At 33.0% G+C, this 14,892-nt stretch overlaps 1 protein-coding gene across 2 annotated transcripts in view; it reads left to right on the top strand.

Annotated features, from left to right (window-relative positions):
- The window catches only part of DACH2 (dachshund family transcription factor 2), an 890,246-nt gene extending 875,846 nt beyond the window's left edge, over window positions 1-14,400 (top strand). For both annotated transcript variants that reach the window (XM_078064867.1, XM_078064865.1), the window contains exon 13: window positions 10,630-14,400. In XM_078064867.1, the coding sequence (XP_077920993.1) occupies window positions 10,630-10,634 (5 nt within the window). In that variant the 3' untranslated portion in view covers window positions 10,635-14,400. The remainder of the gene's footprint in view (window positions 1-10,629) is intronic.
- Window positions 14,401-14,892: the final 492 nt, after the last annotated feature.

Genomic DNA, 14,892 nt, shown 5'->3' with positions numbered 1-14,892 from the left:
CATGAGCTCCTATGTTGATATTCTTTATATAAATAAAAGAAATAAGTTTAATTCTTCTTACTTTATGGCAGAGGCAGAAGTCTTCAATGTTTTTTGAGATTATATACATAGGGACTAATAATTTTACATATACAATGTGGGCAAATTTCTTGTATGTTTAGCTGTTAAAAGGATGTATATTTATGTGTTAGGCATATTCTAAAAATGCATAAATGTGAATATAATTTACCTTTCCAAAGTTTTTCAATAATATACTTTTAAAAATCTCACTAATGTTTGTAAAAGCCACAGGTAGAATAATCATAACCTATCAATATGTTTAATGAGTTTTAGACAATACTTTTTATCAACTTCTAAATTCCAATACCAAATTAGGTAACTTGAGAAACCATATAAATATGGAAATAAGACCACGACTTATTCATGATTCTCAGGATTCCCATAAATGCTTAGATCCTTTAAAATATTTAAAAACACCTAGTAGTAAGAGAATAGATGAAACAAATCAATATAGAATTTCACTGGACTGCAAAACAACCTGAAAAGAGAAATTGAATTTAACCACTGGAGTTTTTCTAGTCTGATTCTAATGCAGTTTTCTAGCCCTTTGTATGCAGATTACCTTTATTTTTATGTTTAATATGAAAAAATGTCTCACTCTAATAAAAAAGAAAAGGCAACTCCATGAGAAAATGATTTCCTAAATTCAGAAAGCAAGACAATCATGGATATCTTGCTTGCTAGAGGATTAACTGATCAATGCCTTTCCATTGTGTGATGACTGGATCTGCATGAAGGCAACAAAACCAGACGTGACTAAAAGATCCAGTTGGGTTCTTTTGTGTGTCACCATTTATGTGTCAGTTTCAGAAAATTTAGAAACCCTCATTCATGTAGATTTGTCCATCATTTTTACAAAACAAGGAATGTAGAGTTCATAGATCTTCTGATAATGCCTGTTTCTGCTGCAGTTGAGTAGACCTAATTAATGCGTTAATTTTGCGAAGTGTGAAAGCATGTATGTTTAGTTCATTCAGTAAAGCTTTTGATATTTCTTATCCCTCTTTTGCTTGCCTGCATTCTTCCCTCAATTTAAAAGCTGTGTCAATGTGACCAAAGCCAGTATGGATGAGACTCAGTGTTTGTCCAATCAATTCACCACAGTTAAATTTATGAGGAAAGCCCTACTAGTTGTGGGCTACCACTAGTTGAGTTTGCTACCACATAGTGGGCCAAGGTAGGGTTGAATAAGCCTGAAGCATTTGATGACTTCTTAATTGTGGCACACAAATACAGACCCAGTCTTTTATGGAACATTGAGTTTGATTGTGCCCCTCCTTTGATGGGATATAAGGTCAGCTTTGGAACTGGAGAGGTTAAAGCAAACACACCATCAGTGGGTTGTATCTTTATTATCCTTTAATCTTATACTTTCAATTCATTGCTGTTTGTTTAATGTATATGGTGCCTTTAAGTTGCAGCAGTAACATCTTTCCCAACTCTGAAATAAATACAAGCTTTTTTACTGTCCTAAAGTTATTTAATTTCCATGCAACAAAAAACAGATATCTTATTCAGGGGAGGTTAGATATAAATCAAAAGCCTTCTATTTGGTTTAAATTTCCTTATTTTAACAAAATCTGCAAAGAATAGCTTTTGCATATTAATTTGTGATTAGGGTAGGACACATTTAATATTTATTTTCATTGAGCATACTTTTAATAAGTTCTACTATTTTTTGCTGGCTAAACATGAGGGAATTAGTACACTTTTAAAAGGATTAAGATAGAATTGATTTTAAAGCAAGGGAATTAACTTTTATTACTTTTTTCAAATTACAGATCAAATTGTCTAATATTTGTCATTAACAGTGTCAATATATGGTAAAGTATGGTGTGTTAATAATTACTTATTGAATATCTGCCTTTTAGGTTACGTTAAATAATCTTGATAAATGTAATGAAAATGGAAAAGTACACATTCTCATCTCTCTTAGCATAGCATTTAAGCACTATAAATGATAAAGTTCCCATCATCAATTTATGGAAAACTAGAGTGAATGCTTTGTGTTAATATGACAGTAGAATCACAATTTAATATCTAAAATAAGTTTATTTTTTGAGCAAAAAAAAAAAAAGGTTTTATTAGCCAGTAGGATAGGTGCCTGAAAATACTATCAGAACTATTTTGCATATAGTTCACAAAATCAATCAATTCAAATAATTATCTGAAAATCCCAGTAATGTTACTTATTATTTAAGATGTTCAGTATTGAAAAATTACTTTTATATGCATTTATGAACTTCAGAAAATGTATAATGCCTGGAAAACATAAAATGCAAACTTAGCCATTATTTTTTCATTCTTCCTAATTACTTTTGTTCTTGTGTGTTATAGTTTTTATCTTTTGGGACTTATTTTGATACTGATTTCATCTTTCCATTTCCCTCAGTTACCCATTTTTTATCTTGGAAAAGTATTTGCTAGCATTGTTTATGAGGGTCAATTCAGGCATGCCAATCCAGTGCCATTTCCAAAACTCATCTTTATCACAGCAAACAATTCCAGCATCAGTGAAGCCTTTTCTCTTCCTATTGTCAATAGCTCTGCTGGATAGAAATCTATCAATCACCCAGTGTTCTCGCTTTTGGAAATTAAATTAGTTCCAATGGGATATCTCCTTAAAAGAGTTTTAAAGAGGACTTTGGAAGAATGTTGCTTGGCCCCCTTTAAAAGTAATAAAGTCATATACAGTTTTATGATAATTATCACATGGACTTTAGTACAAAGATTCTTTGTGCTAAGATTCTTATATGTATTCTAAATCTCTTTAGCTTAGTTATTTCATTTCTTTTATGCTTCGAATATTGTTTGACAGACAAGGTATGCATAAGCCACCTTTTGTAACCCTTATTTTAGCAGTCTATTATAGCAGCTCCTTCTGAATATTTTAAGGTGATCAAACAATGAATACATATTCATTCTAATGGCTCTGTCCACTATTGATGGAGGTGAAGGATTTGGTGGAGCATATACAATAATATTGTCCCACCTAGATTCACATAACTCAGTTGAGGACCTGCAAGACAGCACATTAACCATCTTATCATCCAATCTCTGTTTCACATAAAATAAACATACTGGGTGTCATTAAGTGCACCATCGGATCAATGATTTTTGCAAATGACGTTCAAGTACCATTTGCGTAGTGCATTTCTGCTGATAAAAGCAAATTAAATTAGCACAGCTACAAGTGCACTGATAAAAACTAAAACTGAACAGCAGTACCATTAGCTAACAAAGTAATATTTTCTCTTTACTGTGTTCTGCCATTTAGTTATTATCCTATCGGAAATCTAATTATAATCCTTTTACTCCCTAGTCAAACTTCACAGTTTTTGCAAGCTTAGCACTGACAAGTGATTTCATTACATTTGATTGCCCGCGCCCAGATTGCCTTATCTTCACTTGGAGACCTAAAAACCCTTGCAGTTTCTTAGATTCCCTGTTTGCCCGTTAGAGCAACAGCTCCTTTAATTAATTAGCACGAACGGCAGTAACATGAACTGCTGAACAGAAAATAACATCATTTTACGATCACAGGGAGACTTCTTTTGCATGTTTATACCTTAGTTAACTCTTGTATGACTATATTTCATTGTTAGGGGTTACTGCTACAGTTGACAGTGCATGTTCTTAAATTTTTGAAAATTGACCTCATCATATTAATAATGACAGATAAAACAAGCCCAGGATATGAAGCTCTTAAGTTTTAGAAAACACACAACAGCCTTCATGAACTGACTTTCTAGTAATGAAATAAAATTTAAAAAGTTCAAGGGAGATAACATCATAAATTGCAAGGGCACAGTGACACATTGCTCCTGTTCCTGCCATTGTATTTGTTTGGGGAAAACGAAACAAAATTTAAAAAACAGACAAATTAGAAACTGTTTTTGCAAGAAGAATGTCAGTCTGTGCGAATAATTTTTACATTTGCTTTTTCTCTCTACATGTTTGACCATGACACAAAATGATTTAACACTAGAATATATTTTTCCATAAATATGGTGGAATCTTAATTTTCCTTCCTTTTGCTACTAACACTCCGGAAATAGATATTAAATCTAACCTACATGTTAAAAGTAAACCAAAATTTGATGCAAAAGATAAACCTACTAAAATTTTTTCCCTTCTGAGCCATTTTTGTTCAGAAAAATGTGAAAGCTTATTCAGAAAATATAGACTAACCATTCTAAAATATAAAAAGCATGATCTCATCTATGCAGCACTTGGTGAAGATGCCACTGAAGAATTAAAAGAAGGTGACTAAAGTGTCATTTGACTCTAACAGTAACAGACACAATTTTAACACTTCTATGCTAAAAAACACACTTATATCTTACAATGTAATTTAATATATGTTTATAATATAGAAATTTTAATATATATTTATACTATGAAATATATATGATTATGTATATTCTCATCTACTCTCTCAAAATCAATTTGAGCAATGTCTAGCCTTCCTTGACCTTTGAAACTTCCTTATATTCCATCTTTGCTGCTCACTTGGTTACCCAGCATAACATTCCTCCAATGAGCTTCAGATGGCATGCCAAAATTTATTGGAAACAATTACCCTTGGGCTAAATTGTTATTGCAGAATCTGGTAGAATAGCAATGAAAGTGATGGTAGGAGCAAGTAAGGAGACTGGAAATACTAAATCGTATGTGATTACTTGCCATGTATGTGATTTGACAAGAAAAACTAAAAGGAGAGCAGGTAGAATTTCTCTATAGGCTTTTCTACTAATTCCCACCACATTGTGCTCTACATCTTTCTCCTGGGGTTCCACAGACTACTTCCCACTCTATCTTCATCAATCATTAATTGTCCTCCCCTTTTATGTCTCATACTATGCTGGAAGGTATACATAGGCACTTTAATATTCCCACTGTAAAGTGGAAACGTTCTTTTCTAAAGTGTACAGTGTGTCAGAGATTAGAATGATTGTGGGAAGTGGGTCTTCTTTCCTCTTAAATGCTTCCTTTAAGAGTAGGAGCCTTTTACTACTCAGAGAAACTTTACTGCAACTGCCATCATAGAGTGAAAAAAGACTGTAGCACACACCCTACAGAGAAGATTTTAGCATCTTCCTCTAAAGCAGCAGTACTTTTTCCCTGTAAGATTCATTAGATGGTCCGAGTCTTTTTATTTTCTCCCCCTGGAAGTATTTCTCTCTCATTTTCTTCATTCTTCACAGGATTTTTATCTTGATTGATGGTACCTCCCAGACCATATCATACCTTTTTCTGTGAAATACCTGTCAGATTATAGCACACATTTTGCTTTTAGTTCTTTCTAAGGAGGATGTAAAGAGCTTACATTACTTGATGATTTAGGGCTTGGTTGTCAAGGGGTGGCTTGCACCACCTACCACTACATTGTTAACAGAATATTTGCAATGACTGAAATGCTGTCACACTAATGATGATAACATAAAGTCGCATCTGCAGATCTAAGACATACAATTCCAGTTACATCTCACTTACAAAATAGATGAAATTGTAATTGTAGTGATAGCAAGATAGTGAGACTTGTAATCCAAAATAGGTTGCTCTGCTATTCAGCATTTTGGAAGTCTATAGAACTAATTCATTAATCAAAAGATCTTTCTGACTCTTACCTAGGAAGGGTTGTTTAACTCAACTCTATAACTGCTTAACCAGTTACTTTATGCTCCCTCCTCTGTACTTACACATTTTTAAGCTTAAAATTCACTCTATCCCTCCCCATACCCAGATAAGCTTGAGGAAAATGCAAAAGGAAAACTTTCTCTGATTAAAAGTCCCTCGGTTTCACATTTAATTAATTAATGATTAATTAAATTAATTAAAAGCACACAGCATTTTCATAGAAGGCTGTAATAATATGTCATTGTTGTCATACCACTTTCTTTAAATAAGTAGAATAAAATGAAAAAAAAAAAAAAAGCAGAATGATGTTGCAGCCACGTAAATGTTTTCTGGTTCTATACCAACATGCTTATTGAATAATCCTAAAACTGGAATAATGAAAAAAAGAAAGGCAAGATCTAGTATTTGTGTAGCCTGGTGAACTTTGTGCCATTCTTTTCTTTTTTGGGGATAGGGTGAGGGAGGGCTTAATTTAAAAAGGTAACTTATTGGGTGAGTTAACTGAAACTTCCAGGGATAGATTTAGGCATGGTTGCCTCCAGGAACTCAAATAATAAATCCGTTTAAGATGTCTCCCTTCCCAGTTCCCTCCAGTCTCCCTTCCTTTTGAAGGCTTTGATTTTTTTTATATTTAGTTAAGTTTTCCTGTTCAGTTGTACAAAATGTGGCAAGCCCAGGCTTACTGTTAGTTCTCTCAATAGTAACAATTCCATCAGAAAGAGGATTTTGTCTTTGTGCCATTCTTAATATGCACATCCTCTACCAGGATTATCCCTGTATGATAATTAAGATAGGTATGATTAACCTTCATTTTATAAGTAGGGAAATAGCCTAAGAGAAGTTATTTGGCTTGCTACTGACAGTGGGTTCTGAAACATCAAAAACTAATGAACTACTGTATGGTGACTAACTTAACATAATAAAAAATAAATAAAACATAAGAATCTTAACTCCCTCGGTCGTTATCCTTATTGTCAATTTGTGTTGATATTATCACTTTCAATCCATACTGTTAAAATTTCTCATGGTCAGCTAGCTAGGATATTTAACTAGACTGAAACATTATCCTATGCAGAACAATGCAGCAGGACCTAGATGGAAGAAAGCTTTTCCAGCTCGTAGTTAATTAACCAAAAATAGCCTAAAACCAACTCTAATTAAATAATCACTTCTGCCTTAAAACTTCGCAGAGATTGGGGTAGTGCTTATAAAAACTACACAAATACCATACAGCTCTCTTTTCTATTTAAAACGGTGTAGAGAAGTTGAAATAAAAATAGAAAAAACTTTTCTATTTGTGGCAAAACTCACATCATCTATCGGAACAAGACCTTAACAGATCCTCAGTTATGTAATTTAGGCCAGGATTCTTTACCGTGGGCCGTTAGCATAAAGTCTTATTTGTTTTCTATAAGGAACTTCTTTCTCATTTATAATAACCACATAGCAATCAATTTTGGAAATTAAAATAAATTTAAAGAAAAACATTCTTTAGATTTTATACAGACCTCCTTGAAGTCCCCTAATCTGTTGACCCCCACAGTTTATAATTTACTTGTTTAATGTTTGAAAATTAACATTAATAATAATCTGCTTACTTAAACTGCAATCTACTTATCTCAGTAATGCAAATGGTTATTTGGACAACATTTCACCAATTCCTCTTTTAACTTTAAAGAAAACAGCATTTTTATAAACATTTCTTCACTATTTCCCTATTGCCCCATAAATTTTTAAGTGCTTGTATTTACTTTAAAAAAAATACAGATGAATATCATGTTGATCTCAGCATTGGTGAGTAGCCATTTAAAATGGGTGAGGCATAACCTGCAACTCAAATTTTACAGTCTCCTGGTAACTGCATTTCAACCTTCCATGGGAAATGTTGGATGTGGTCCTTTTTAATGTTGTTCAAGTAAACATTTAATGTTTTCCCATTACTTTCATTTTCATTTTCCTCCATATTTTGATCACACATTTTAATTCCTTTGAAATGTAGGATTATGATGTTTTTCTATTAGTTTAACATACAAAAGGAGTAGCTAAAAGTTGTAAAAAATAACTTAACTGTACTTTTAAATATTACATAAAATATTTACAATATGCTTCCTAAATAAAACTCATATAAATTTGACCTTTACAAAATATTTCTAAAATTATATGCTTATGGGAGGTGGGTAATACAAACTTAGATTTTTAGAAGAACGACATAAGCAACTTACCACTTTTCACCATGGCATTATCTATAAGAAGTAGTGAAAGAATATGACATTCCACATGTGACACAAGTGCTTAGAATGGCTTAGTATGGCTCCTAACATAGTCAGTGTTCCATAAATACTAGTTTGTATTTATTTTTCTTTCTTTTCCTTTCTTTTCTCTGTAGGAAAGTAGAATTCAAGTACATCTAGAGCTCTTATTGTGGCTCAAAAATTGTAGGTCTGTGTATTGGACACATGCACTTTTATTGACATTTTATATCTGGTCTGTGGGAGACACAGTGTAGGAAGAGCCCTGGTCTAGTAGTCAGAATTTTTCAGTCACTAACTGGCTAACTCAGTTACTAAGCTTGAGAAGTAATTCAACCTATCTCTTCCTTAATTTTAGTAAAATAATAATTATTATATTTGCCTAATCATCCTCTTCAATATGTTAGATCCATACTTTCTGACAAGTATGACAAATACAAGATTTCATTATTACTATTCCTAATAAAATACATATGAAGTTAGCATTTGTGTTTCCATGTGTAGATTTTAGTAAGAGTGAAATATTTGGCATATAATTGATGTATAAAACTTCCTTTAAAACATATTCTCTTCAGTATACAGTTATGGCAAATATATTTTTTATAATTTATCCTCATATGAGAAGAGAAGGGTATATGCCACCTTTTTAGGGTGGGTCTTTCAAAGACTAGAGATTAAATAAAGGGGAAAAGGGGAAATTAAAGAATTAATTCACAAAAACAAAGTGAGTTAAAAGTGACGAGATTGATGTTCTACTGTGACACCATTTGTAAAGAAAAGGCAACCTGTACTGATCTTTGTTTTGATTAAAATATAAATCAGAAATTTGGGGTCTAATAAAGTCAAGTGGTTATTATTTTCAAGAAACTTCCATTTTTTTTAAAAGATGCCACATCAGACCCTGTTAAAAAATGACTCTAAAACAATGCTTTCTCTAGAAGAAGAGTAATCGAATGCTATACTATTTTATTATCTACCCCTTTCTTGCATTAGTCTACTTTTCCTATTTTCAAAATAGTAGCTCCATATTTATACTACTGTACTAATATCTAACTGGACCCCAAACTGTTATCACTTATTTGATTTGAGAATGGCACATTCAGAACTTGTTTCCACAATGAAGTAGAACTCATACAAGACTGAATATTTAATTTGGATTGAACCTAAGACTGAATAGGAGCATTAACCAGCACATTGTTTTATCTCTCTCTTATTCAGGTTAGGAAAACATGGCCTTTCAGATATGATCTTATTTAGTGCCAAATAGTACAGTGCCCATTTGAAGATTAGAAACACATCACTAGTTAAGCAACTTAAAGAAAACATAAAACTTACTACTTAGCTGGAGAAATTGTTTATAAAATATTGCCATTAGTTCATGAATAAGGTAGCTACCGCAAAAGAAAGGTTTGATAGCCCCAAATATGCCTATGATGAAGCCTATCAGTTCTTAAGGAAATCTCATTGTCTTTTTAAAAGTTTTTATTTAAATTCCAGTTAGTTAACATCAGTGTAATATTAGTTTCATGTGTACAATTTAGTGATTTAACAGTTACATAACAACACCCGGTGCTTATCAAAACAAGTGCACTCCTTTTTTTCCCCAAATTTTTATTTAAATTATAGTTAGTTAACATACAGTACAATGTTGGTTTCAGGAGTAGAATTCAGTGAATCATCACTTACATACAATACCCAGTGCTCATCATATCAAGTGCACTCTCTAACCCCATTGTTTATATAAGTGAGTAAGTGCTGAGGGAACACTTGAAAGAAAACATGAGCTCTGGGTAGGAAAAATAACTTTTTCCAAACGTAAATTGAAACTTCAAAAACATAATAGACAAATTTCTTTGCAGTTTTTTTTTTTTTTTTTTTTTTTAATACAGGCTTCCCGTTATGGAATGAATGAGTTGTAGGAATAAAAGGCACAGCATAAAGAATACAGTCAATGGTATTGTAATAGCCTTGTATGGTGACAGATGGTAGCTACATTTGTGGTGAGCATAAAATAACATATAGAGATGTTGATTTACTATGTTGTACACCTGGAGCTAATGTAATACTGTGTGTCAACTACTAAAAAATTAAAAAAATAAATACACAGTGAGAAGTTACTTTTAAATAACCATTCTGTGAGGGAAGGAAATCTCATCCTGAGGGGAAATTGCAATCATTAACAAAGATTTTGACTCAGGGAAAATGGTGTGGATCTTTATTCATGTTTTAGATTATGAAGGGGGAGAAACCTTTCTTAATGCCTTGCTTATTAAGCTAGTCATGCATTTCACTGCAGATTGTAAAACAGTAGCATGCACAAAGGGCTCATAAGCATATTTTAGAGTTAGGAAATATCATTTACACTATTTTTATATTGTCAATATCACCCTGAGAGAATAAGATTAAGTTTTAAACTACTGTAAATCTACAGTTTTGCTCACCTTTGTATAATTTCATTTTTAATAGAATGAAACTCACACCAATGAATATATGTTAAAGGGATAAGTCTAATAAAATAATACATTTATTACACAGAGATTCATTCAAATCTTGAATATATATAGCACAGCAAAATACTATAAAGCCATTTTGTGGTTTCCAGCGAAGTTCATTGAGTAGATTTTGGATTTTCTTTGTCATAATGAAATTTTGACCAGGTCTTATTGTTTTTTCTGTGCAGCCTGAACACTGATGCCGGAACTCCAACTGATCATAGGCACGAATAGAGTGCTGTAGCAGTTACCTGCTTATCTAGTGCTGTAATTCTTTAGAATTAATACTCAAATTCTTAAAATATGGAACCTTCGATTACTATTTGTTCATTACTGATAAATAGAACCTTGCACGTACAGGGAAAATGTGCTAGAGAATAGGCTTCACAAGTTTTTAGGGGATAATCATAATGATGATTGAACATGATACTTTACACTTCTATAACCCCTTTCTTCCATGGAGTACATAATGTTTCATAAATGTTATCACATGAATCCACACAGCATCCTAGTGGGATAAGTAGGTGCAAGAATTTTTGAGACAGAGAAAATGCTATTTCTAAATGGTGTGACAGAAACTTAAACATAGGCACACCCACTTTAAGCTGTGATTACTGTGAAATAGCTTTATATCTGCCTGACCTGGGATTTAACAGGAAATATGTGAGGAAGTAACTCATTTGTGCAAATGACCAATATTATCACTGCTTTGGAGCTCACTTTTCTAAAAAAAACAAAAAACAAAAAACAAAAACAAACAAAAAACATGTCTGTAGTGTTCTCTAAGGGAATTATAGACAGATCTAGTTTGCAGATTTTGCCGTACCTAGTTCTCCCTTTGATCTGTTGATGGTAAAGCAAGTTATTTAATCCCTTTCTACTAGCACATTCCTTATTTATAAAGAAGGCAATGATAAAAACACATACCCAAGCTACTAAAAATACCCCTTTTATTATTTTCTGCTCTCCTCCCATCTCCAATCCTACTTCTTCTTTATTAAACTATCAACAACTAAACAGACTGAAAAATCTATAGACATAGGAAAGAGAGGCAGATATGATGGATCAGTCACATCATGGTTATTTTCCATTGTTCACCCTCTGATCTAAACATGACCAGATGCCTAAGATGTTCCAGTAATTAGAACCAAATGGGTCATTTGGCTTGAATTGTCCAGGAAATAGCCTCAAATATCTTTAACTGTTTATTTAATGGAGGCCTGGCCAAAGGATGGGGGGAAATACCTGTCATCATTACTTTCATGCCTCCTGAGAATCTAATAGAGCAGTATTCCAATGTGTTAAGTGGCACTCTAGTGATCAGAAAATTTTAAAACCTCATCCTAATGTGCCCTCCCTACATCAAGCAAAATCTAATTTATTATGTTATTTTTACATCTGCCCTAGAATTAATTGCTGATGTGACAAAAGCACCACTCATCTTATGCAAAAGGCCAACTAAGTTTTTAATCGATTCTCCAATAATCAGTTCCCTTTGACAGTACATGCAATTTCGGCTGGAATGGCCACCTACTCTACATGTTTTAAAATGTTACATTAATTCATATCAATGTGACATTCCAGTCATTCCATGCTCTGAAGGAATTTCTTCTAAGGCACAAGAATTTGACTTCTTGTGCTCTTGATAGACTGTAGAGGTTCTGCTTGTGTAGAGTAGGTGTGCTGACTTTAACCTAATTCAGTGAATAATGTCAAATTAGAAATAAATCATGGATAAAAAAAGAAACAAATCATGGATTGAGACAAATACAATTTTTAAAAATTGTACTAATATCATCTGAACTGAATAACAAAGATGTGTGACTAAAAATATAGCATCCAGAAATGTCTCATTTGATAGTCAAACAGCATGTATTAAACTATAGGGGAAATTGAATAGCATATTCAAATTAACTAAGTCACTTAAAAACAAACTAGTGTCTTTTTACAAATAGATATGTTTAATTGATTTTGATTGAACTATAAGCAATCCTCATATGTTTTCTTATGGTCTTTTCCCACATATCTGCCTTTTTTGTGACACCTGATTTTAGCTTTTTCCTTTCATAAGCTTCAGATGTATGCCACAGAAGGCAAGTCTCACACTTTCTTGAGTTTGGAACAACCAGGTGTGGTTCTTTAAAGATTACTCAACTGATCAGCAGAGGCTCATCTCCTGTATGAAGGGGGCCACATCAGACTCCTGTGCCATGGTGTATGCCTATATCAGGCAGTACTGTGCTAAGAGAAGGACTATATGGGCCTTCGTTTTTATTTTTTAAATGGTCACATCTGTGTATATCAAATCCCCCCCTTGTACTTATCTGGTAAATCTTAAAACAATAAACTGCATCAGCTCTTCCCAAATGTCAATGTGTATTGCTCCTTATAAATTCCCAAGCTCCCTAACATTTTTCTAGAGAGGCTTTGTTGGTTGCTCTTCCTGATCTTTAATCTTATTTATATCTAGAATGCATATTACATCATCTCTTTTGGAACTCAAGTACAAACACTCTTAAAACCACGAAACATTTCATTACTAATTAGATGTTTCTTGTTCCTAATGAAGTGAGCACACTGGGTTTGGATTGAAATTCAGCTACTGTTCTCCTCTATTTAGGGCTCCAGATGTTTTTGTTTTATCTAGTTTACTTTGACAGCTACTACTAAATGATAAATCACTCATATTATAGCTGAAATGCATTTTGAAATTGAAATGTTGCAAACATTGAGATTGCTCCAAGGATCAGTGTCAATTAGCAGGTCAATATTGGCTCCTTCCTTATGATCACTCTGTATTGGTATATGTAAAACAGTAACAGAATCTGTGTCAACATTATACGGCATGCTGCACAAGAGTCTATTTTGCTACTATCCTCTAAATTAGGAGAAAAAGGTTTACTACTATGAAATCTCAATTTATTGTATTCTGGGTAGAAAACATTGATTCATATTAATACTGTCTTCTTGTTAGCCTAGTTTTTCTTAGGATTTTTGAGCTGCTATGGAATAGCTCCTGATAGGTCTTGTAAACCAGCACATTTAATGAAGGGTGTGGGCAGATATGTTTGTCTTTTTTTTTTTTTTAAGGCAGTAATTAAACATAATAAAGAAGGGAGATTTTTCAGAAACCATTTTTCTAAAGGGCAAATGGTGATTGCTTTTTAGCATTTGTTATTGTGCTTATGGACCTTTTTTAGAAGATATTATTTTGTTTTGCCATTGCTTTCAAGTTTGTGATGTTCACAATTTATATTGCATGACTTAAGCTTTAGCTACATTGTATAAAATTCAATCTTGTTTTCCATTTGATGCTGAAGAGCTTTCCTTTGACATTTAGGCTGTGTATACAGAAGATGAGATAGACTGGAAAACTGAGCAACTATCTGGTGAATTTTATGTGAATGACTATTCTTAGGTGCCACAAAGGAATTTGAGCAATTTGCTGGGGTGACAGACTACTAAACAGTTCCCCCAAATTCAAACTTTGTTTTCTTCTGGTCTTAGGTAAAGTTCAAGTTAATTCCACAGGCTCTTTGGCAAAATATCTTTGGCAAAAATTGCCCTCTAAGTTTGACCCTTTAGGTCATCTGACTAACACAGACTTTTATTCTTCTATTACCTTACCATATCTTCATTTTTGGTTCTGAAGTATTATCCAGAAAATTCCACTGGACTCACCACAATACATCTATAGAGAAAGAATAAGTATTTAAAGATTTTATACACAAGGCTTAAAAAGGGTATATTTTCCTCTTGACAATACTAAATTTTGACCAGACTGAATATTTTAGACTAGGCATATCAGTTCAGCAATGATAATATACTCTCCTTCATGTGTGAAGTTGATACATTTGACTCACAAACACAGACTTTAATTGTTTCTTAAGCATAGGTGATGGATTGGTACATCTTTCCTGGTTCTTCTTTTGTGACCAAAGGCAAATTTTATGAAGTAGCTGGATAGAGACTCAAGTCATAAGCCATGGCTATGGAAAAGAGCAAGGTTAGACAAAAAGAGGTAGAATTTCTTTTTGAAAATTGTTTCCAAGTATAATTTTTATCCACACAACCAAATATGGATGGTATGGATTCTTTTCATTGCCAACATTTAAGTAGATTGCCAACATTTAAGTATGACCAAACACATGGTTAAATTGATACTCAGAGCTAGTCTCCCTTCATGCAGTATACACAGTCAGGGTTAATCTGGGGAGGGGGAATTCTAAATGTACAAAGCTATCATTACCTTAGATGATAACCAGACACTCCTTTTTCCTTGTGGTAAATCATAGGGATCTTGAATATATCATTATGTACAAAAAGCAAAAGTAATGTGGATAACTATAGACATCACATTTTATGGAATGGGTCTTATCAGTCTTCAAGGTCTTCAGTGCTGTGGGAAGAACAGATGCTGTAGCAAAAAAAAAAAAAAAACGTGAAAGACC

The sequence above is a fragment of the Halichoerus grypus genome, chromosome X (genome assembly GCF_964656455.1).
Source record: "Halichoerus grypus chromosome X, mHalGry1.hap1.1, whole genome shotgun sequence".
Taxonomy (NCBI): Eukaryota; Metazoa; Chordata; class Mammalia; order Carnivora; family Phocidae; genus Halichoerus; species Halichoerus grypus.
Note: the sequence above shows the minus strand (reverse complement) of the source record. Positions and strands in the feature narration are given on the sequence as shown.